This window comes from Sinohyriopsis cumingii, chromosome 7 (genome assembly GCF_028554795.1).
Source record: "Sinohyriopsis cumingii isolate HCF-2022 chromosome 7, ASM2855479v2, whole genome shotgun sequence".
NCBI lineage: Eukaryota > Metazoa > Mollusca > Bivalvia > Unionida > Unionidae > Sinohyriopsis > Sinohyriopsis cumingii.
Genome location: NC_142967.1, coordinates 83,764,441 through 83,789,277, shown reverse-complemented (window position 1 = coordinate 83,789,277; position 24,837 = coordinate 83,764,441). Strand labels below are relative to the sequence as shown.

Genomic DNA, 24,837 nt, shown 5'->3' with positions numbered 1-24,837 from the left:
GATATTTGTCTATTCCTTTTTCTCTAGTCTTTCACCACCATAATGTAATCTTGTGAAGGAATGTAGATATGGCAGATGAATTGAGTCGGACTTTTTTCTCCATCATAATTCCAAAGAAAAAAAATCTTAGTGGTAAAAGTATAGTTTCTGTTTTTAAAAAATTATTCCTCTCCCCTCCACCCCTGCCGCACCGCCTGAAACTGAACAGTGCTTTGCCCATCGCTGCTTGTGGTAAGTATTTTTGAAAGAAATAAAAACGTAATTTTTTCAAGTAAAATTTAAGGATTTAATGAAAAGCTCGTTATTTCATGTCAAATACGAAAATTTAGAACATAGAAGGATCACATCCTATTAATTCTGCTGATATCCAGTCAAATCAAGTGATCAATAGCTTAACAATAATGTATAAAAAAAATCGATCATAAAATGCACCAGTCGATTCTTGGCTTGTGAAGATATATCTATTGCAGTTATCTAATTATATATCTAGAAATTTGCAGGTTTTTAATAAATGGTTACATCACATTGCACTGTTACAGCTTGGGTTAGAGAGTTTGTGGAGCGTGGCAAACATTGATATTACAGTCGCTTTTGAATCTGTCGCAATGTACATTGCGTCTGTAAAGCAGGCAAACCAGTTTGGAACAGATATTATGAAAAACATTTTAAATTCATCGATGGCATAAATGGGAGATTTAAAATAAATATGAATTTTCTATTTAATTGATTTAGTCAGAGCACGCCTTGGGGAGATGAGCTATACTGTGCGAAGTCTGCCACGGAACTTTTCAGACGAGCCTAAAAAATGGATAGGAAGATTGTCTGCGGGGAATGGTATAGGAAAGGACCTGAAACTCGTCGTTTTGTTCTGTAGAGTCCAAGTAGAACATCTCGACAGTTCAATTGCAAAGATTTTCAAGAAAAGCATGGCTAACTCTTTTCCCGGACACATTCTTTTGCCGCCTCCGAAAGGAAGAAACTCATAACGATTGTCAACAATTGAATTCCAGCGATCAGGATCAAAACGGTCCGGCGAATCGAATGCATGCGACATCTCGTGAGTGTCCCGAATGCTGTAGGCCACTTTCCAGCCTTTGGGAATCTGGAAACCCTGAAATTAAGGTGTAATTACATCAGCAAACAATGAATAATGAGAACGGTACTAAATATTTTATTTTCAAATGTTGTTAATATCACGTCAACTTGATTTTCAACATGTTCTGAGATCCTAAGAAATTACTTGATGAGGAACTTTTTATGGCCTGCTTCGTTGACAGCGAGTGGCAAAAAAGGGGAAATAAACACATTATTATGGCTCGACTGGTTCGTTCTTGTTCTGCAGTTAACCCAGTTCAACTTGTGCACATGTTAAAGAGAAAGACTGAACAGTTCTGAATTAGCGGCATCTATCTCAACTTCGCAAGAAACATGTCTTCACAATTTGTATTTACCAGAGTCTCATAAAAATTAAAAGGGGCATATTTTGTTGTCAAGATAGTATCACGTACAACACGAGTCGTCACTTTACAAAACATCTGGTCGCAAAAAAAAGTATAATCAAAAAATATTTATCGAATAAGATTTTTTTATAAAAAAAAAACAAAAAAAAACTATATCATTGCCTGCTCCAATCAGTAAACGTTTTTTGTATAGGGTGAAGTGAATAAATTGTATTCCTATCTGCTGCAATAAGGCGAAAATTCTTTTTCAATTTGGATACAGTACATTCCACTTTTTAAAGACAATAAGTAAAATTAAATGATTTATTGTGTTTCTTAGATTCATAGAACGCAACGACCTGTAGAAAATTTGAGGACCGATATTATTAGGTTTTCGTGGTCATGAACAGTAGACTCACGAAATTAATTTTTGTTTTTACCCTTAATCCCAAAACTTACCTCTAATTCAAATGTTTGGATGACCTTGCGGAACCCTGAACTGACAGGTGGGGATAACCGCAAAACTTCCTTAACAACATTCTTCACTGTGTGGAGTCTGTTGATAGTTTCGAAGTCAAGGTCGTTTCCATGGATGGAATCATGTAGTCCATTTTCAACAAGTTCATTCTTGATCCTTGATTTTAAATCTTCTCTTTGTCCGAGCTGCATCATTAAGAAGGAAGCCGCACTTGCCGTGGTTTCGTGGCCAGCGAAGAGCAACTCGAGACAAGTCTCTTTAAGTTCTATCAAGCTCAGTTTCTCTGGACCGTCCATTGCCATCAGGTAAGTAAGAGCATCAGATGCATGGGGCAGGTGCTCAGACTCTCGCTTTTTTAGAATACATTCCTCAATTTTCTTTAACAGCTCGTCTCTCGCTCGAACGGCCTAGCAAGACATAAATAGTAAATACAAATTTGTCCGCACAAAGCTGATTTTAGTTTTTCACCTGCATCATTGCAAAATTGAATTCCAATATTTACGACAAAAAACATTCCATTACCATTACAAATAGGTGGTTGCACGTAAAGTGAAGATCACTTAGAACATAAATTACGTTACCCTGAATCTAACCACTTGCTGTCGCTGAAAATGCTAATAATTGGAAAGTCTTACTAAAATGAATTAAATAAGATCATTTCTTAGAAATTATTTATTCTGAAACTAAAGTGGCAAACGTTACTAAAAAGAGTTGCCATGATCAATTAATGTGTACACAAGAATCTAAAAAACCCAGTTTTATGTACATATGTACATTGTATTAAAAATAATGTTTCGTTATCAGTCTGAAAAACCCAGTATTATGTACATATGTACAGTGTATTAAAAATAATGTTTCGTTATCAGTCTGAAAAACCCAGTATTATGTACATATGTACAGTGTATTAAAAATAATGTTTCGTTATCAGTCTAAAAAACCCAGTATTATGTACATATGCACAGTGTATTAAAAATAATGTTTCGATATCAGTCTGAAAAACCCAGTATTATGTACGCACAGTGTATTAAAAATAATGTTTCGTTATCAGTCCGAAAAACCCAGTATTATGTACATATGTACAGTGTATTAAAAATAATGTTTCGTTATCAGTCTGAAAAACCCAGTATTATGTACATATGTACATTGTATTAAAAATAATGTTTCGTTATCAGTCTGAAAAACCCAGTATTATGAACATATGTACAGTGTATTAAAAATAATGTTTCGTTATCAGTCTGAAAAACCCAGTATTATGTACATATGCACAGTGTATTAAAAATAATGTTTCGTTATCAGTCTGAAAAACCCAGTATTATGTACATATGGACAGTGTATTAAAAATAATATTTCGTTATCAGTCTGAAAAACCCAGTATTATGTACATATGTACATTGTATTAAAAATAATGTTTCGTTATCAGTCTGAAAAACCCAGTATTATGTACATATGCACAGTGTATTAAAAATAATGTTTCGTTATCAGTCTGAGAACTGGGACTGGAATATGCTGCAGAAATAGTAGCTATTAGGAATCCTGTTAACATAAAAACAATATGGCAAAATCAAACTTTCAAGTTTGTTGTCACTATATTAATCTTCAATTTAATTCTCTATTATGGTGCCCAGTTCAAATGTTATGGTTAATTAGATATCCAAGATATAGGCTGAAGTTTAATAAGCACGTTACCGCGTGATGTCTGTTCTATAGAAATATCTCGGAAGGAACGGATTTAAATTCCTGTCTCATCTAGCGGCATCTCATCGGCACATCTCTCTAACGATAATAGTTGAGATTTATACGTTTTTATTCTCATCTTCATTCTTAGACTGCGTCTTTTATTTGTATAATCGTTGGGATGAAATTGTTAGATTTGTTTTCACAGAGTAGAATTGATATACTAGGGCAACCATTACCGGTGGCAGAGCAAAAATATAACAAAGCTGAGATGGTGCGTCCGATTCCTTATGTCAATAAAAATAGAAACGGAAGATAATTTTGTCGGATCATTTAGCGCTTGCAAATGAGTCCATGGAAATGGTCATCAGAAGTCGGTTGTGTTAGCAACAACATCTGTATTCCGAGTCCATTTTTGTCTTCGCTACAAGTATGCAATTACATTATGCTTTGTATATTCTAAATTTTAGCACTTTATTCCCGTCAATTTTACATTCTTTTCGCTCATGTGCTTTATGAATATAATGATATAGGTGTCTGAAAGAACAATAGTTTTCTTGTCAATGTTCTCATTTTGAAATGCACAGCAAAGAATTCGTTTTAAATTGTAAATTTATTTTCTCTTGGGCTATGTCAGCATGATGATAACCATGTACATTAATAATCTAGTAGATTATGTCAACATAATGATCACCATGTACATTAAGAATCTAGTGGGTTATGTCAACATAACCATGTACATTAAGAATCTAGTGGGTTATATCAACATAACCATGTACATTAAGAATCTAGTGGGTTATGACCACATAACCATGTACATTAAGAATCTAGTGGGTTATGACAACATAACCATGTACATTAAGAATCTAGTGGGTTATGTCAGCATAACCATGTACATTAAGAATCTAGTGGGTTATGTCAGCATAACCATGTACATTAAGAATCTAGTGGGTTATGACAACATAACCATGCACATTAAGAATCTAGTGGGCAATGTCAACATAACCATGTACATTAAGAATCTAGTGGGTTATGTCAACATAACCATGTACATTAAGAATCTAGTGGGTTATGTCAGCATAACCATGTACATTAAGAATCTAGTGGGCAATGTCAACATAACCATGTACATTAAGAATCTAGTGGGTTATGTCAACATAACCATGTATATTAAGAATCTAGTGGGTTATGTCAACATAACCATGTACATTAAGAATCTAGTGGGTTATGTCAGCATAACCATGTACATTAAGAATCTAGTGGGTTTTGTCAACATAATAATAACCATGTACATTAAGGATTTTCTGCAACGTAACATGCCTAATTTTTTAATATGTGTGTCACCCAATAGTGTGTTATGCTTAAAGGACTGTACGAGACCTCCCACTGTACTTAGCCAAGACGTTTAATAGACTCTTCCTTTTAGATGTTGTTTAGTAAATATCTAGTTTTGGTAACAACGTTTATTACAGTTAGTACAAGTCACTACTGGAAACAGACTTTTGCAGTATTCTAAGTATGAATTAGGAAGGTAGTAAAAATTAAGAGACCAACGAATATGAGAATTAGGAGAAAATATATCAGCAACGTTTACTACGACAATCCTTCATCAGGAAAATTCATAAGTATGACCTACAGCAAGACAGTATGATTTCTAACTTTTCCAAGATTTTATTTAAGAATTCTATTAAAGGACATATGGTCCAATTATGTTCGACACACGGTGCCCAGTACAAAAATGATTTGTATTTTGTATAACGGGCTTGAGGTGGCGGGGTGAAAAAAATACTGAATAGCAGTGAATTATATAGGAAACTTATACACTTTTGTGTTTCTCTGACAAATACGAACATCTTGGCGAATTTCACCGGAACTCCCAATCATGCCTTGAAAATATCGTGTTAAGAGTAATTTTCTGACGCAGGACACATTGCGTGTACCATCTGGGAACAAATAATATTTAACTAAATCTTTTTTTATGTACATAATATCAATATTTCTTCTGTTGGAATATGCATATTCACTTAATGTTCGAGGCATGTTTGGGGGCTTCAAACGGTTTCGTTCATGTATATTACCTTGCGCATGCCCGGTAGTGGAATGCTGACTGAAAGTGAAAAGAGGCCGGAGATAAAAGTTTCGAAGACTGTTTCCAATCTGTGGCACTCTTTCTCGTCAATATCAAATCCGGCCAGAACCTTACAGGATACATCAAAGGTCAGTATCTTGATCTCTGGGCAAGCAAATACTTGTCGTCTGTTATACCAGTTACATATGTAACTCCGGACAATGTGTTGAATGGTAGGCACATACGATGACAGAGCTGCGTAGGTGAACGCCTTAATAACAGCTTTCTTCCTTGTAAGATGACTCTTCCCAATACTTTGGGACAATGACCCATTGCCGAGAAGCAGTCGAGCGCTGGCGGGAAGTTCTGATACAACTAAAGTGTTCTCCCCTTGAAGAATTTTCCGCACGTTTCCGGCTCCAATTGCTCTTATTGTCGGACGTCCAAAAATATGGGTTTTGAAGACATTTCCATACCTGTTGCGTCTACTCTTATTAAAATTCAGCCCCTGGAAAAAAGGATCATCTAATATATACATGTTTACGGTATGTTTTCTAAACAAAATCTCCTTTAAAAATGCTATATTAAACAGTGAAAAAATAATGCTTTTAAAAGACCAGATGGTCTGATTATGATATATGTAATTGCAAGCTATCCCAACAATCTCAAGCTTATTGTCAGATGTATTTTTCTGTTGTATTCTTTGTACTTTTGGTAAAATGTTTCAAAGAAAATAAGAAAAAGATATACACGGTCCTTTTGAAAAGTTTGTTCTTTCACAAGTATATCAAATTGAAAATTTTGACAATTTGACCAGTTTTCTTTCCCCTTGTGGTCATGGAGGATTTGACCAGTTTTCTTTCCCCTTGAGGTCAGGGAGGACTATGAAAACCAACAGTTGTTGGTTTGTGGATCTTGGACCTCGAGATGTCAAATATCACATTGCAGACGGGTGGATTCTATTCCAAGATGTCAGATTACAGAGCGAGTCATCTTGACCACACGGCCAAAGAAGCACACACTCTGTACAGTAAATATTTGGTACTGTAAACGTGGCCGAAAATATTATTCAGAGTGTGTGAATGTTACACTTGTATTTTAATCAGATCGTGATCGAAGTTACTGCAAAGAGTGTGTGGATATTAGCTTAGTTATATATGTGTCTGGAAGCGGCCGCATTTGCTAAACAGCAGACTTTTAGCACCTGTATCATAACATGATAGCAGTCTCCAAGCAGAGTGTGTAAATATTGCACTTCTTGTACGGGTATCATAACGTAGTCTTAGTTGGTACACAGAGTGTGTAAATACTGCACTTTTGTACGGGTATCATAACGTAGTCTTAGTTGGTGCACAGAATGTAAATATTGCACTTGTTGTACGGGCATCATAACGTAGTCTTAGTTGGTACACAGAGTGTGTAAATATTGCACTTGTTGTACGGGTATCATAACGTAGTCTTAGTTGGTGCACAGAATGTAAATATTGCACTAGTAGCATATGTATCAAATTGTGGCTGCAGTCTCTGCACAGAGTATGCAGTTATGACACTTGTAGCACGTCCATCAGATGTGCGTGAATATTAGACTCGTTGTACCTGTATCAGAGCGTGTACATAATATGTGAATATTGCACTCATTGTACCGTGAAGATAATTTAGTTATTACAGTGAGTGTATTTGTCTTGTTGTACCTATATCATAACGTAGCCACAGTTGCTACACTGTGTGAATATTTGTCTTGTTGTACTTATATCATAACGTAGCCACAGTTTCTGCACAGAGTGTGTGAATATTTGTCTTGTTGTACTTATATCATAACGTAGCCACAGTTTCTGCACAGAGTGTGTGAATATTTGTCTTGTTGTACTTATATCATAACGTAGCCACAGTTTCTGCACAGAGTGTGTGAATATTTGTCTTGTTGTACTTATGTCATAACGTAGCCACAGTTTCTGCACAGAGTGTGTGAACATTTATTTTGTTTTGTACTTACATCATAACGTAGCCACAGTTGCTACAGTATGTGAATATTTGTCATATTGTACCTATATCATAACGTAGCCACAGTTGCTGCACAGAGTGTGTATTAGACAAGTTATATCAGTGTCAAATCGAGACCACAGTTGCTACTAACAATGTGTGAACATTACTGGTATCAGAACGTGGCTACAGTTGTTGCACAGAGTGTGTGAATATACTACACTTATTATACCTGTATCAGAAATTGCAGCGTCTCTCCAATGATTGGGAAACCCATACTTCCTGGAGGCAAGGGCTTTGAACTCAGGGGGTCACTAGTTGTTAGAATGTATGCTTGCCACATAAACCTTGACAACATTATTAATGTGCACGGGATGATGACAAGGGACAGCAACTTGATGACCACGGCTTCGGTATACCTAGAAAAAAGCAATAATAATAATAATAATAATAATAAGAAGAAGAAGAAGAAGAAGAAGAAGGAGGAGGAGTGGAGATGAAGATCCATCTGCTACCTCCTCATCACCATAATCATCTGTATCAGCTTCATCATCATTACCTCCACATTGATAACCATCATCGTTCTTGTCGCTATCGTCGACATCGATAAAGGAAAATGAGGAGAAAAGATCTTAAGAATTAGTTATCTGCCCAGCAAATCGTGTACAGCTACCATCTCTTTATTTTCCTGATAAAGTCAGATCTGAATATCCTCTGAAAACCGATCATACTCTTAAAGGAGTGACGCGATATGGCACGGATATTGCCTATTAAATCAGGTCAAATTGTTCAGTCCGTTTTCACGTAAACAGGAAACCCGCATATTGTTTATAGACATACTTCAAAACTAGATATGCAAGTAGTCTTGTTGTTTTCGGCAAATCTGGGAATTGTGAGACATTTTTTCGGAGTTGTTACTTAGCACAATATCTCCATCAAATACTACTACTTATAACAAAATGAGCATCAGCATTAATAATAATAATAATAATAATAATAATAATAATAAGTATTATTGTTGTTATTATTATTATTTCACCTTTTTGAAATTTTAAATGACATTTTATTTTCGCGAACACTGATTGACTTAATGAAGAGACACGGGTTTAAACATTGTTTGCAAGTTACTTTCATCTGGCAATCAACATTCGTGTCACCTCTGAACAGAATTTTTTTTATCTATTCAAACAATTTTATAAGATTTATAATCTTAGCTAATATTTAGAAGAAAAATGCGATAAATGTAACAATTAATCATTTAAATAAGCTCTAGTGTGCATACATTGATTAATTAAATAGAATCTATTGAAAACAGGTTGAACAATATTATCTTATCATTGCTATGAAAAAATATTAGACAATTCACTCAACCTACCCCAAAGAATTTTAAAGCGAGAGATCAATTTGACACTAGCTGGAGAAAACGCACCGATATTCGACACCATTATATCATACAAAATGTTTCTAAGAGAGTCATTCCACCTACGATCATTTCTAGACATCCACCGAATGTGGGGGCTCCCCTCCAACGCATTTGCTGCTTCGCATCTGACGCTTTTTGTGCGCTCTGAGCGCAAATTTCCTGTATCTCAGTCTGTCTATTTCTTATTATCTCCAGAATGTTGGCCTGTATGAAGGCATGTAATTTTTTTCACATATTTTGTTTTGTGACCAGGGTTCACTGTATGAGAATGCGGGCGGGGTAGGGTGTGGTAGGGGGTGAAGTGGGTCGAGGGAGATGGGTTGTTATGCTATAGAAATCTCGGTGACTTCCGAAATTCAATAATCAAGCAAACAAAGATATAATTCGAAAGACTAAAATAACTTTCTAAGTAACATTTGAAAAATATATATGATGGCTGAAATGACAAATCTTCTATTTGAAATCAGTTTTATAAAAGAAAAATGATTTTGCGAGAGGAGCGGAATTGTTTGTCTTGAGCGAAGGAATGAAAAGGAAAAGAAAGAAATGACGATGAAGAAGAATAAGATGACAATGATGATGTCGAGGAAGAAAGTGTATTCCAGATACTAAATTTACTAGTCAAGATAACATGACTAATTGATGGACAGTCTCGTTATTAAAGTTTTGCGTCCTTTACACGTTTTTGGCAATATCAATTTTTCGAATAGATAACTCGGGTCAAATTTTCAATCTTTGTGGCAATTTAACATTTTTATTTAACTTTGGGTTTAAATTTGACTCTGTCTTCCATTTAATAAAAAAACAAATCAGATCGAAACTTTAAAAAATGCAAACGTGGCACGATATTTAAAAAAATTCATAACGTTGATTTTGGAAGGAACTTTTTAAATAGTTTTCTTTCTCCTTCGCTTGTCTCTGTGATTGTCTTAAGGTCCACAACAATAATACGCACAAATTTACAATTAAGAAAATACAAAAGATATCATTTTCTTACCGTTGCTTCTCTGTGATTAATGCCAGCAAGGAAGAGACATTTTCTGGATACGGACAATCACCAACCGAATCACACCAAGTTAAATTTACTTTAGACACACTGAACTGGTTCACAGGAATCATTTTCAATATCTATGTGGAAATTTAAACGTTAGTCCTGGAATGAACTATTGACCAGGACTGGTTCTAGTGTTTTCGAAGCGAGTGCTGGGTAGGCGTAATTTATAGCTTCCAAGAGATGACTCGGTGAACCACGTGCAATTGAAATTCCTTAACGACAATTGGCTGGTGTACGTGTACGTAATCGGGGCTTAAAAAGGGAAACGAGCGAGAGAACCGATTGATTTGAGAACACTCAACGAGCCAGACAACTGTCTTTTTTGGACAGGCATCCTTATATGTTAGTGAAAGTAGTAAACCAATGGGGGTTGCAAATCTTGTGCAAACATTAAGATAATACCTTATGTATGGTAATAATAATAATAATAATAATGTATCTAAAATATTTTTTAAAGATCTACATGAAAATTTGTTATGCTGTGGAGAGCAGACTATGAGGGTTAATAAATATACCTTGTTTTTTTTACATAACATGCGTCAGTTTTTAAATATGACCATTAAAGAACATTTCCTCCAGTGAGGAAAATAATAATATTGATACAAAATCTAGTATTACTTTTTATTACATATATTAAAACAAAGAAAAACTTATTAAAATTCAACTTGAGATCGATTGGTAAATCAGAGAAAATGCTCCTTACTTATCTGTTTCTGCCATCTATTGAGAAATTCGGTCTAAGCCATGCAATGAAGATAATCTCGACCATTTATTATAGTTTTCGTACCTGTCGCAAACTGATGCATAAGTACAACGCTGTTATAAAATTATACAGATCCCTTTTTGTGTCCAGTATTTACCGCAATTATTCTAATAGACACCCCGGAGTACAATTTCCAAAGGGTGGTGTTGGGGTGCGTTGAATACCGTACATCACTGTTTGACTGGAAACGTTCGTAAATTAAGTTGTTTTCATTTTTCCAACAGCCGTTGGATTACTCTTGTACTGTTTTAATTATTTGGACAAACCAAAATGAATATAAACGAATCTATGCGCCTCGATAAGGTAGGAATTTCATTTTGGGGGGTGGAAAAGTTGGCAGGACGTTGACTAGAAAGGGGATTTAGAATGACTACGGTATTTATTTATTTGCTCGCTTGTGTTAGTTTGTTTTATGCTGCCTTGATATTTGGAGATTCTAAATACGTTTAAAATTTATTACTTTGTTTATATGTATGTTAGTAAAATGTAATCACTTTATATATTCTTTCTTTGTCTGTCTGTTTATCTATGTATATATCTGTCTATCCGTACGTTAGTCTGTTCATCTGTATGCTTACGCCTACCAATAATTTTTAGAGGAAGTTTATCCCTAAGACGGTCATCGAATCAAAAGATCAACGATTCTTTATACCACAGATGTGTCAGTTTTCTTATTTATTTTAAAGTTGCTATTCAAGAAAATGTCTAAAGAACTCTGCAAAAGGCTTGGTCAGCCTAGGATATATTTGAAACGAGTACATGTATGTAAGAGATCCTCGAATTGGCCCCACTTGGCAACTTCTTTCTGATTGTTTTGGCCATAATAGAAGATTTAGTTTCCATAATAGGAGATTAAATTGCCATAATAGAAGATATTATATTTAATTGCCATAATAGGAGATTAAGTTGCCATATTAGGAGATTAAACTGCCATAATAGAATATATGATATTAAATTGTCATAATATTAGAAAGGATATTAAATTGCCATAATGGGAGATAGGAGATTAAATTGCTATAATAGGAGATAGGAGATTAAATTGCCATAATAGGAGATTAAATTGCCTAAAACTGCCCAATATTTCACCAACATGTTTATATACAGATTACACAGCGGTAATGTGCAATTTATTTAATTATCAGGACAGCCATGTCCTTTCTTACATCTAAAGTATGATGCCTATTGGTCGCTTAAACTGCGTCTGTTTTTTTACATCTAAAATTTGAGCCTATTGGTCTTTTTTACATATCCCGATCTGCATATAATGTGACGCCTATTGGTTGCTTTGATTGGGCCTTTTTAATCTGATATGACAACTATTGATCGCTTTAATTGGGCTCTTTTTAGTTCTAATATGACTCCTATTGATCGCTTTAATTGTACCTTTTTTATATTTGAAACGTGACGCCTATTGATCACTTTAATTGCGTCCTTTTTGATATCGAAAATGTGGCATATATTGGTCGTTTTAACTGAACCTTTTTTTATAGATCTCATGTGACGCCTATTGATCTCTTTAATTGGGATCCTTTAACATCTAATGCATGTTGGTCTTTTTAATGGACCATTTTTACATCTAAGGTGTCTCCTATTGATCGCTTTAATTAGCCCAGTTTTATATAAAGTGACGCCAATTAATCCCTTTAATTAATGCCTTTCTTCATTTATGTTCATAATCAGACTTTATCTGATCGCAGAACAGTTGCGTACTCGGCATTCAATGGACATAATTTGGCTATTAAACCCAACACCTACCTACAAATATATACCTACCTACACATATATACCTGCCCATCAACTTATATACCTACCCATCAACATATATACATACCCATCAACTTATATACCTACTGAAACTAAAATAGAACATAAATGTTTACATTTGCATTGTAAATGCTTACAGTATTCTCCATTTACTTTTTGCGAATCCGTTACAAAAACATACGGTAAAAACAAAAGTAGCCCTTTCTGCAAGACAGTGGTCAATTTCGACTTGTGGTGGCACCGACGTTTCGAGACAAGAGGGATACATTTAGTCAAAACTCTACCTTTAGAAAATGAATGAACATCGTTTTCGTGTGCTTATTTTCCCACGAGCTCTTGGAATGATATTAAATGCCCTCCGGTGCATTTTGTCGTAAGAAGTAGTCATATCTACAGCAGACTAGTGTGATGCAATTATAACGTATGATCTAGAGGTGAAAAGGTCAAAGGTAAGTCATGTCTACATATTTGGACAAAAGAACTCCAAAAGTTAATTTTGTCCAATTACTTGAATACATCTGCAAGACTAACAATGTAAATATTTAAAAACAAAAATCAAATTTAGGATAAGATTAAAACAATTTTTCATTTTCAACAGAAAAAAATAGTTAAATTTCTGTACGACGAGATTGTAAATGAGAATGTTGTTTGCCTCTTTATTTCTATTTCTCATAAACCTCTGTACATTCGTAATGTCGTGGCTTGAGAATAAGGAAAACAAACTGTACGAAATACTCGAAAAATATATTAATATTTTTAGTAGTACAAATTTTCAGTGCAGAAATATATGACGCAAATTTGAATCTGTTTTATTTGGCAAACAGTTGTAGTTTATAATTGAATGTTTAAGAAGTTAATAAGCACTTTTCAGTTCACTTTAGTTAGAAAAAGTTCCGTTTGATATCTGTATTATACAATGCTATACAAAACGTGTTTCTTTTGTTTAATAAAAAAGGATAAGTATGGAATTACGCATAGTAATATGAGTATGGAATTACACATAGCAATATATCTATGAAATTACACATAGTAATATAAATATGGAATTACACATATTAATATAAGTATGGAATTACACATAATAATATAAATATGGAATTACACATTAATATAAATATGGAATTACACATATTAATATAAATATGGAATTACACATAGTAATATAAGTATGGAATTACACACATTAATAGAAGTATGGAATTACACATAAGTAATAGAAGTTAGAGAACATCAAAGTCATTTTGGTAATGCAATTACATCGATGTTTCTTGGAAATTCCATAAAAATTATCATTTATACTCTAACTTGGCAAAGGCAACACAAATTCTTGATTTTCGGATTAATATGCAAGTTTTGCCAGGTGTTATAAGTACTTGTAAATCCATTTCACCTGACTAGCACGTGAACACATTTATTTCGTACAAAAATTGTTTGACCTTTCCAGTGTCGTAAGAGGTTAGTCACTAATTATGTTCAGGCTATTAACTTGTTTGCAATCTAAACGATAATAACTAAATTAACTAAGTTCGCGTGTGTGTATGAGAGAGATCATATAACGAGGATAATGTTCCAAAAAAAGACATTTATAATGAAGTACAAATAATTAGTTATAAAACCACCTGTTAGGATTTCCGTGTGTCTTGCTGTCAAACGCATTCCCAACCCTCCAAAAATAACCCATGCCCCCTTTAAAAGAAAACATTTAAAAAAACCTTTAAAAAAGACAGACCCTCCCCAAACCCCCAACAAACAAACAAACAAAACAACAACAACAACACAACCCCCCCCCCCCGAACAAAACAACCCCACAACCAACCAACCAAACAAACAAAGAAACAAAAGAAATGTTACAAAGACTGCGGAAATGGGTTTCAATAAGATTGAACGGGGCATGACCTTTGTCTATGGGATAGACTGAGATTGTTATAATGACGACGGTATCCATACCGCAGGCATGTTACATGTCACGCATAACAATTACTTAATATCAGGCAAGTACGAGGACTTGCTAATCACACACGATGATCTCTGCAAAACATCACAAAACTATCAAGAGTTAAATGTATTTAATTTTCTGTGGTGTCTGGTAAATAAGGCAAAATCGTCAACTGATACAACAACAACAACAACAAAAACAATAACTCCTCCTCCTCCTCCTTCTCATTCTCCTGCTAGTGCTACATAGATTTCGACGATGCCAACATCGTCAAAAAGTGGAGAAATTCTACCACATTTTTTTTTCGTGAAAAAATATCAGCCATTTTTCTAAACCGATTGCCACTGATTTCTTGATTAGCCGGGGATGGAGTAGGTTGCTCGGACGGGGCGGAACGTTGACTCTAATTGAAAAAAAAAATGAGAAGATCTTCACTCTAATTGAAATAAAATGAGAAGATCTAATGTCAACTGGGTTTAAACTGGGCAAAATATTAGAAAATTACTTCGATATGATGATTTCCCCCGAAATATCACTGCTTTTTTGTTGATTTTATTAAACTTACGTTTAACGCTTTTCCCGTTATTGAATGCGTCCCTTATCAGACGGTCTCTTAGAAGTCTGGTAAACTCGAATATAACACAAAGAACGAAGTACAAATAGTTTGTTATAAAACCAAAATATAACACGAAGAAGTTGGCACCAAAATAAAGGAAAGTATTGGTACTTTGTTGATAATTATTGGCTGTTTATTTCATTATTTTTTATACAACAGTGGGGAATTTTCAACCGCGCCTTCTTTGTCCTCAAATCATGTAAATGACTTACGTATATGTATGTGTGTGCAGGTGCGGAATGCACCCCTCCTATTTTAATTACGTCATAAACACAAGCGGAGCATTTCTAGACTTTACAGTAACTTGGTTACACTTATGCCTGGAAACGATTGAACTGCATTAGCTAGTGTAGGTTTTGCCTCTGCTCCCCACGGTGCGGAGGGGGGGGGGGGCGGGTCAGCACAAAATTAACAGACCCCGTAGACACACCATTTATCACCATATTGGAAGTATTTGAATCTCAGGAATATCTAGAAAACTGCAGCAAAACTGTAGGAAACGTTTGGATTCTTTCAATGCACAGATTTTTAAACTTACGCAAAGATTTTAAATCATTTGAGAGCTTGTTGAATTTTTACGGATATAGTTTGTTGTTATGTTTACAGATATCACATATAATGTCAACTAATACGTAAGACTACGTCAGCTGCAGGAGAAGTGTCGCGAGCAGCAGATGCCCCTCTACATTGCCTTCATAGACCTGACGAAGGCGTTTGACATGGTTAGTCGGAGTGGACTCTTCAGACTCCTGCAGAAGATCGGCTGCCCCCCACGTCTGCTTGCTGTCATCATGTCGTTCCACGAGAACATGCACAGCACAGTGTGCTTCAATGGCGCAACATCTGAAGCATTCCCAGTCATTAGCGGAGTCAAACAAGGCTGTGTCCTTGCACCGACGCTCTTTGCCATCTTCTTCTCCATGCTTCTCCAGTACGCATTCAAGGACTGCAGCGAGGGAGTGTACATCCATACCAGGGCTGACGGCAAGCTGTTCAACATCACCCGTCTCTGTGCTAAGACTAAAGTCACAGAGGTACTCATCCGTGAACTGCTCTTTGCCGACGATGCAGCCTTGACATCACACACGGAAGATGGACTTCAGCAGCTGGTATGCCGCCTCTCCCATGCATGTAAGGAATTTGGACTGACCATCAGTTTGAAGAAAACGAATGTCATGGCACAGGACACAGACTCCCCTCCCTCTGTCTCCATCGATGGGTACAATTTGGAAGTTGTCGAGAACTTCACATACCTCGGGTCTAACATATCCAGCTCACTCTCCATTGATTCTGAGGTGGGCGGCAGGATTGCCAAGGCAGCAGCAGTGATGGCCAGACTTAACCAGAGGGTCTGGAACAACCCCACCCTCACAGAGAAGACCAAACTGCGTGTCTACCAAGCGTGCGTGCTCAGCTCACTTCTCTACAGCAGCGAAACATGGACCACCTATGCAAGACATGAGCGGAAACTCAACAGCTTCCACCTGAGATGTCTGCGGCGCATTCTGCACATCCAGTGGCAGGACAAAGTACCCAACACAGAGGTTCTAGAACGCGCCAACATGAACAGCATGTTCTCCATACTCAGCGAGAGGCACCTTCGCTGGCTCGGCCACGTCAAGAGAATGGACCCAGGTCGCATTCCCAAGGACCTGTTATATGGGGAGTTAGCAGAAGGTGCACGACCAACTGGACGACCACATCTGCGCTACAAAGATGTTTGCAAGAAGGATATGAAGACAGCAAACATCAATGTCAACGACTGGGAGAGCTGTGCAAACAACCGTTCCAGCTGGCGTCTAGCTGTCAGGCAGGGAGTTCAAAACGCAGAGGAAAAGAGAAGAATAAAACAAGCTGAAAAGAGAGCTAAAAAGAAGGATAAGCAAAAGCGTACTTTGGAGCTACGCCATCGTCTCCCGTAGACGGACGGATGCCAAGATGACGTAAGACTGGAGTGTGTCTCATTACACTGACGGAAAACCCATAGCTAAAAAGAAGTTTTCACTGGCTACTTCGACAGTGGGCATACAATGTACAAAGTTACACTAGGTCATAGAAATTGAGTCACTTCCCTTGCATACACATGCTTCCATTATAGATCGCAAAATTTCAATTGCAAAATATTATTATTTCAGAAGTGTTCGTCACTATCCGTTACATTTAGAGAGCGAACGACAATTGGGCATCCCCTAGCTCGACCCTGTTGTTTTGAGTTAGTGTTTGTAAAAAAATTACTCACATTTTGATCATTTCTAAAGGATATCTATTTGTTCCATTATTTTACACGTGTTGTTTACCTTTGAATATGTATATACTGCATACACAAAAACATGACTTGGTCTGTGATAGAGGAAGTAAAGGTGTTGGTCTGTGATTGAGGAAGTAAAGGTGTTGGCCTGTGATAGATGACGTAAAGGTGTTGGTCTGTGATAGAGGATGTAAAGGTGTTGGTCTGTGATAGAGGATGTAAAGGTGTTGGTTCATGCTGACTCATATCATCTTCGAAATCACTGGTATGTACCTGCGCTAACATTTCTGTTAGTGTATTAGGCGACAACGGAAGTCGCCATCATCTTTGAGCTTCTTCTGGTTTCAACTCAACAAAGTGTGATCGTTTCATCTTGATTCCAAAATTTGATTGGACTAAGTCTTGCACACACTGTCAAGATGAAAATGGAAGAGTCTAAACAGATCGCATTTCTTGTCAGAGATTTACGGAGTTCCATTAGATAAGACTACGAACAATTTCTCTCGAGATAAATGTCAAGAGAAAGGACACTGGGCCCCATCGCGTCCACCACAACGTCCAAGAAAAGGAAAGACGGGAGAAACAAGAGACAAAATTAAATACTTTAAGCGATATACGTCGCCCTGAAAGGACAGTTGAGCGTTGTTTTGAATCACACACACACACACACACACATGGCTTGACATCATCAGCTTTAACTGTTTCAATTTCTTTCCATGGCCAAGTCCTACTACTCTTCCTGTAACTTCCGGTAGTAGAGTGCTAATTGTTTTCGCTACTACCACTAGCATCTCAGTGGCGGTGAGAGCGGATGTAGTGATGGAAGGTTTGAAAATCTGGACTTGTTATTGTTATTATCGAATAAATACTTCATCAGCTCCTGTCTGTCGTTGACGCAACTCTCCAGTTCATCATTCTGTATGTTTCTAAATCATACATTAGTGATAACGACATAAAAGAAAGCGAAGTCAGTACTACCACAACAGGCAAAGACGACAGGAATTCAACCGTAGATGAATTGATGCCACCTTCTTCTGGAAGAAGAATAGTGGTTACATCTGCAACAATGTAGTCGTACAATCACTTTTTTATTGGCCATAGGTATAGCACTCAAACTGTTCCACAATGGTAAACCGTAGTGCTTGTCCCCCTATATTATTGACATTTACGTTACATGTTCTGTCTCTTTTGATTAGACTGAATTTCGTAATCCTCTTTTGGATTCGTGGAACCTTTTAATACGTTTCGATCCGCGTTTAGACTATATACAAGTGCATTCTCTTATGCCCAAAATGTCACCAAGTTCAGCAACAACAAGAAAAATATTAATAAATAAGTACCTAATTAAGTAAATACTAAAACATAACGTAAATTTACATTAGGTACATTAAAGTAAGAAAGCATAGGCCAAACAAAATCCAGGAACCTGCAGGACGCTTGGTTCGCCATGCCATGTCGCAAAGACAAATTAGACTCTGAGGAGTCAGTACACCTGACGGTCCGCGAGTTGTGAGGGTGGTAGAAGAAGATGAAGATGAGGATAAGCCAGATGAAACAGATGATGAGAACACAGATAGAGAGAAAGTGGGGGAGAGGGAGACTTGCATCAATGGAGAAGTAAAAGCCGAAGAAAGGGGGGATGAGAAGACACATCACGATATTAATGAAAGTAATTTATTCAGTGAATATCGAAAGACTTATGAAATATATATATATATATATATATATATATATATATATATATATATATATATATATATATATATATATATATATATATATATATAGTCTTTTTGATTTTTGGATGGATCAATTGGGTTGCTGTTAGATAATATCTAAAATAATATTGCTTTCTGAGTTTCATCAGGAGTTAGAGAGAATCTGTAGCTTCCCAATTTCGTAAAACACGCACGTCAAATATCAACACTAGATGAGTGTAGTGAAGCTCGAGGAAGCCAGCAGTATCAATTAATGAAAGAATAAACAGTAACCGATTATGACAATGTGAAATTTGCCATCTCAAACACTTCTTTCCGTTCATGGTTGTTTCAAATTTAGGCTGACAACGCTGGAGGCTACTGGAGGCTACCTCGATTGCATGTTAGCCGCCTGGTGCTGACATTTTAAAAGAGCTAGTATGCGAGGTGAGAAAAATATACGAGTGGGTCAGTGTAGTTTGAAGTACTCAGGACGTGACTAGAAATTATTCTTATTTTCCAGTCACATTTATGTTATTTACCTGTCTTGTAAAATATTTCAAATGAAGTTATTAACAGAAAACTAATTTTCTCTCGTCTTGCCACGTATTCTCAAAAGTAAAGAACCAGTTCAAGGTCTGGAATAATGATAATAATAATGAGGACTTTGTATGGCGCCTAATCTTTAGAAGCTCTAAGCGCTTTATTACATTAGACAACACCTATAAGATAAAAAAAACATATAATGATATTATTATAAAAGCAAACACCATCAAATTAGAAAACTTAAAAAACATGCTGAGAATATTTAAGGTAGGAAACAGTATTAAGTCTTTAAGTTTGTTCTTGCAGTCGAAATAAGTGAGTTTTGAGAGCACTCTTGAATGTGATCACTGTGTAAATTTTGTTGGAATCATGCAACATTCAGGCTTTACTTATTTTGGGTTCCTTAAATAGCATACAAAATTTAAATGACGTAGATATACTCCACCATGCTAGCATACAAAGTTTCAATGACGTAGATATACTCCACGATATCAGCATACACAATTTCAATGACGTAGATACACTCCACCATGCTAGCATACAAAATTTCAATGACGTAGATATACTCCACCATGCTAGCATACAAAGTTTCAATGACGTAGATATACTCCACGATATCAGCATACACAATTTCAATGACGTAGATACACTCCACCATGCTAGCATACAAAATTTCAATGACGTAGATATACTCCACGATATCAACATACACAATTTCAATGACGTAGATATACTCCACCATACTAGCATATAAACATTCTAAATATTGTAGATATAGTCTCCAAGAATTATATCTGATTTCTGAGTCCTGATCTTGTATTTCGTACCCAAACAAGGCTCTAGAGTCTGGGGATCATAATGTATCAACGGATTATTAGCTTGTAATATAAACAAAATCTAGCCCTGCAAAATGTTTTTTTTTTTTCAAGCAGTCTTGTCAGTAAGTTGCTATATAGTTTGACACATTACGATGTAAAGAAAGAACGATATATATATATATATATATATATATATATATATATATATATATATATATATATATATATATATATATATATATATATATATATATATATATATGTATGTATATATATATATATATATATATATATATATATATATATATATATATATATATATATATATATATATATATATATATATATATATATATATATATATATATGTATATATATATAATCACGTAAGCAATGATTTTGAATTCAGTCTGATGTAGCAATAAAGCAAAACCGGTCACACATTCTACGTTGTGGTGTTATTTAATGTAGACGTTAAATAATGTATGGGTACCAATATAATTCCTTTGCACTCTTTTTAATTCTTTGTAGGCCATATAGACGTTAAATAATGTCAGTGTACCACTATATTTCCTTTGCTCTCTTTTTAGTTCTTAGAAGGCCACGCAGACGTTAAATAATATCTGAGTACCACTAGAATTACTTTGCTCTCTTTTTAATTCTTAGAAGGCCATGTAGTCGTTAAATAATGTCTGGGTACCACTTGAATTACTTTGCTCTCTTTTTAATTCTTTGAAGGTCATGTAGACGTTAAATAATGTTTGAGTACCGCTAGAATTCCATTGCTCTCTTTTTAGTTCTTTGAATTACTTGATTTGACATTATTGCCATGCTTTGTTTAAAAAAAATCATAAAAACAATCTTTCGTATTTATTTTTTAAAGGATTAAACTACAGTTCACAGAATTTTCTCTCCCGTCATTCGCACGTGATTTTAATATTCTAAGAAAGAACATGGGATTGAATTAAACGCAGTGTAACTTCCTGTAACAACGTAATATGTTTAACTTTTTATTTCTTTCTTTGAGATACTTAAGGTCGTGACCTCGCAGAATTTTCCGCGCCATTGTCTACTCATCCCACAAGCTGGTTTATTGATCGGGCATACTCCCCCCCTTCATTACTTCATTACAAGTATTGAATAACCTGTACTGTCATGACCTGAGCAAGCAAAAGGTCATACCTTTCACCAAGCATTCAGTGACCTGAACAGGTCAAGCTTACTTGGTTGTTCATTTAATATTATGTTTTATTTTATTTGAATGAGTTATGGATATATTTAAGTTATACAGATACCCCCCCCCCTCCAAGAATATATTTACAAATGACACATACATATAATTTTTATATAACTTACAATGTTTTTTTAAATAAAAAGTGCGAGTGTCTGCTACACACGAGTGCATGTAACACCGATTGAGTAGCATCATTTTTGGTGACGTGTGCTTAGTTGTGAGGGATAATGGGCTCGTGTGTGCAGGAAAGGCGATGGGTGCGTTTAACCGCGGACCTGGGTACGAATCTCCGTAGTAGAGTACGAAATAAAAATTCTCTTACCTGTGGGATAGTATTGATATTATTAAATATTAATTCTGCCTGCTATAATCAAGCATTCTTATATAGAATCCAGGGATAGCAGTTACCGTTCTGTCTGTTTTATATGTATCATTCTCTCTCTCTCTCTCTCTCTCTCTCTCTCTCTCTCTCTCTCTCTCTATATATATATATATATATATATATATATATATATATATATATATATATATATATATATATATATACTCACAGTGTAAGCCAAATCTGCGCGTTCTGTAATTCTGTGCAACGATACGTCATTTTTGGAAACACTGGATCACGTGTTATTTTGGGTCAAAACCCCATTTCGTATCAAGAAAGAACGATTGTACTTTAATTAAGAAAAGTGATATTCGTAAAGTGTACACAAATATCCCATACTTCAACTCGAAATGCATATGAAAATGTGATTTCTACATGTCAACATGAAGACCCACTCCATGACCTTCATGAACCTGTAACCCAGAAAACCCTATTTACTATTTACATTTGACATTGCATTAGGTATGCATTTTTCCTTCTGTATTGACATCCTTTGGTGCCACCTCTAGAAAACTTAGGATCATGTGTTCCTGGTGCTCATCTGTCCATCCCCTTAAATGGGCCCGTTCAATTGTTGGGTAAGGGCTATGAGGGTGATATATGTACATACAACTGTCCGTGTCATAGTAAAGTCGAGTCGATCTACAAACATTTTAAGGCTTCGTACAATTTTACACGAACATTGGCTGTCACCTAGGCTGCAATGATTACATTTCCAAATGCATCAAGAGGTGCAAACTCTGTCGCTTCTTCCTAGTAATGGTATTGAAATGTTCCTTGTGCTTATATACATGAATGTATTTTTCGCCTAGGAAATCGGGTCCTCCAAAAACCAAAGCGTCGCGAACCACTTTAGGGTATACTTTCAACGTGTAGCCAGAAGCCAAGATGTCTTAAATTTTTGCATTTCATGAATGCCACACGCGGTTACTTTAGATATGCCTGCCTTATGTAATAGGAGTTTTGCTTATTTTCGCTGTTCGGGCCTTTCCTATTTTTGGATGCTATCCACGTTCTTTTTCATTTTGCGGTATCGTTCCTCTCGGCATACTGTTACGTGTTTAGGCTCGAACAAACAGTAACACAAGAAAGAGTGAAAACAACATTCTTTGAAAAATATAACAAATAATTTATTTCCCTTGAAAAATATTGTGAAAAATGAAAATATATGAGAACTTACGGTTTCCAGAATCAAATCCGAAAATAATACAAGAATAATCCACGAATAAATGTTTTGAAATCCTAATATTGAAAAGTTCTAATGATTCCAAGTTCGCGTCCCGACGAAGAATCAAAGATGGAAGACGATGACGTATGCTGTAGCCTGTACTCTGTTGACGTCTACAGTTCCTTGTAGAAACATAATAATTAGTCCTCTACTCTTGGAAATCCAAATAAAAGTTTCAAGAAATGTCCTTGTTCATGAATTCTGTATGAATTCAATAATATTTCAGGAGAAACGAATTAATTTTCTAGAGTCCAAATACTCTGAAGAAAAAAATGAAAATATAACTCAAAAACTCAAAACATCAGTGCTGGTCACAACAGAAGAAAATAATGTGACATCAAGTGTTCAAAAGCCCTGGACTCTCCGATCTCTATCTCTAAACATCATTATTAATACTAAGTATTTCGCAATTTCGGAAATGCCTAATTGCGAAATAGAGGATCTCGTGATCATGTTTACATGTAAAAGTCACATAGCTCCTGTATGCCCTTGATAAACCAATCATTTTACTCCTAGAAAAAAAGTTGTTTATTTGATCCTCAATCAAGGCCAGGAAATACGTCAAAAGTAGAAACAAGTGTTTCTGTTATTATGTATTTTTAGAAATATTCAGGTCAAACTGAACTTTCTGGAAAATATCATATTCCTAGTAAACAAAATTGCCTTGTAATGACATGTAAAGAAAATAAAAAGATTCCAAAACCCACAAACAATCAAATCAAATCAAACACAAATTAAATTAAATATAAATTAAATCAAATATATGTAACAATTCGTTCGACCCACGACCATCGCCCGCGCTAAGCACATCTGATTTTGGGAGTTGTTAATTTTGACGATATCGCTTTTCGTGCTGTGAATGTCGTCCACGAATAATAGAAATAATAATAATAATAATGACCTTATTTAAAGAGGGCAACACAATTAGCTAAGAACTAATCTACCTTGAGGCCCTCATACAAAGGAATTTATTTACTTAGCTGCATCTCTGAAGTCACTGGATAAATTGGGTTTGGAAGAAGGAAATAGAATGGGCATTTCTAATCTCAACTGGAATACTATTCCAGAGCAGAGTTCCAGAGTATTGGAAACTTTTTTTTAAAATAACTCCTTATTTGGTTTGGGAACTTTATATTGTTTGGTAGACATGGATCGCAGGTGGGGAGTATTACCAGGTAGCCTATACTAGAATAGTGATTGTAAATATTCAGGAGCACTATTATGGGATATCCTGTACATTAATTTGGCTTTTCTCAAGCAGATTCGGTCTTTAATAGCTAATATTTTTAACCTACCAGCTACATTTTCCTTGCTTTCTTTCTGGATTGATATTTGCCCAAATGCTCTTTTTTGAAGATGTGCCAGCTTTGCTATGTTTTATCATTTGAATTACCCCATACTGTATTACAGTAGTCTAAATAAGGCTGTATGTAACTGTTATAAAATAGTTTTCTGTGCCTTTCAGGTAGAAAATGTCTTATCCTACTGA

The 24,837-nt window shown here is 35.5% G+C and overlaps 1 protein-coding gene across 1 annotated transcript; it reads right to left on the bottom strand.

The window, feature by feature from the left end:
* Window positions 1-427: 427 nt before the first annotated feature.
* Window positions 428-20,428, bottom strand: LOC149795649 (cytochrome P450 26B1-like). The gene is made up of 5 exons (XM_089963832.1): window positions 20,127-20,428; window positions 7,872-8,058; window positions 5,670-6,167; window positions 1,899-2,324; window positions 428-1,111 (listed from the first exon to the last, which is right to left on the bottom strand). Exons 1-5 carry the CDS (start codon window positions 20,426-20,428, stop codon window positions 758-760), a joined length of 1,767 nt encoding a protein of 588 aa, XP_089819958.1. The 3' UTR covers window positions 428-757.
* Between the last annotated feature and the right edge of the window lie 4,409 nt (window positions 20,429-24,837).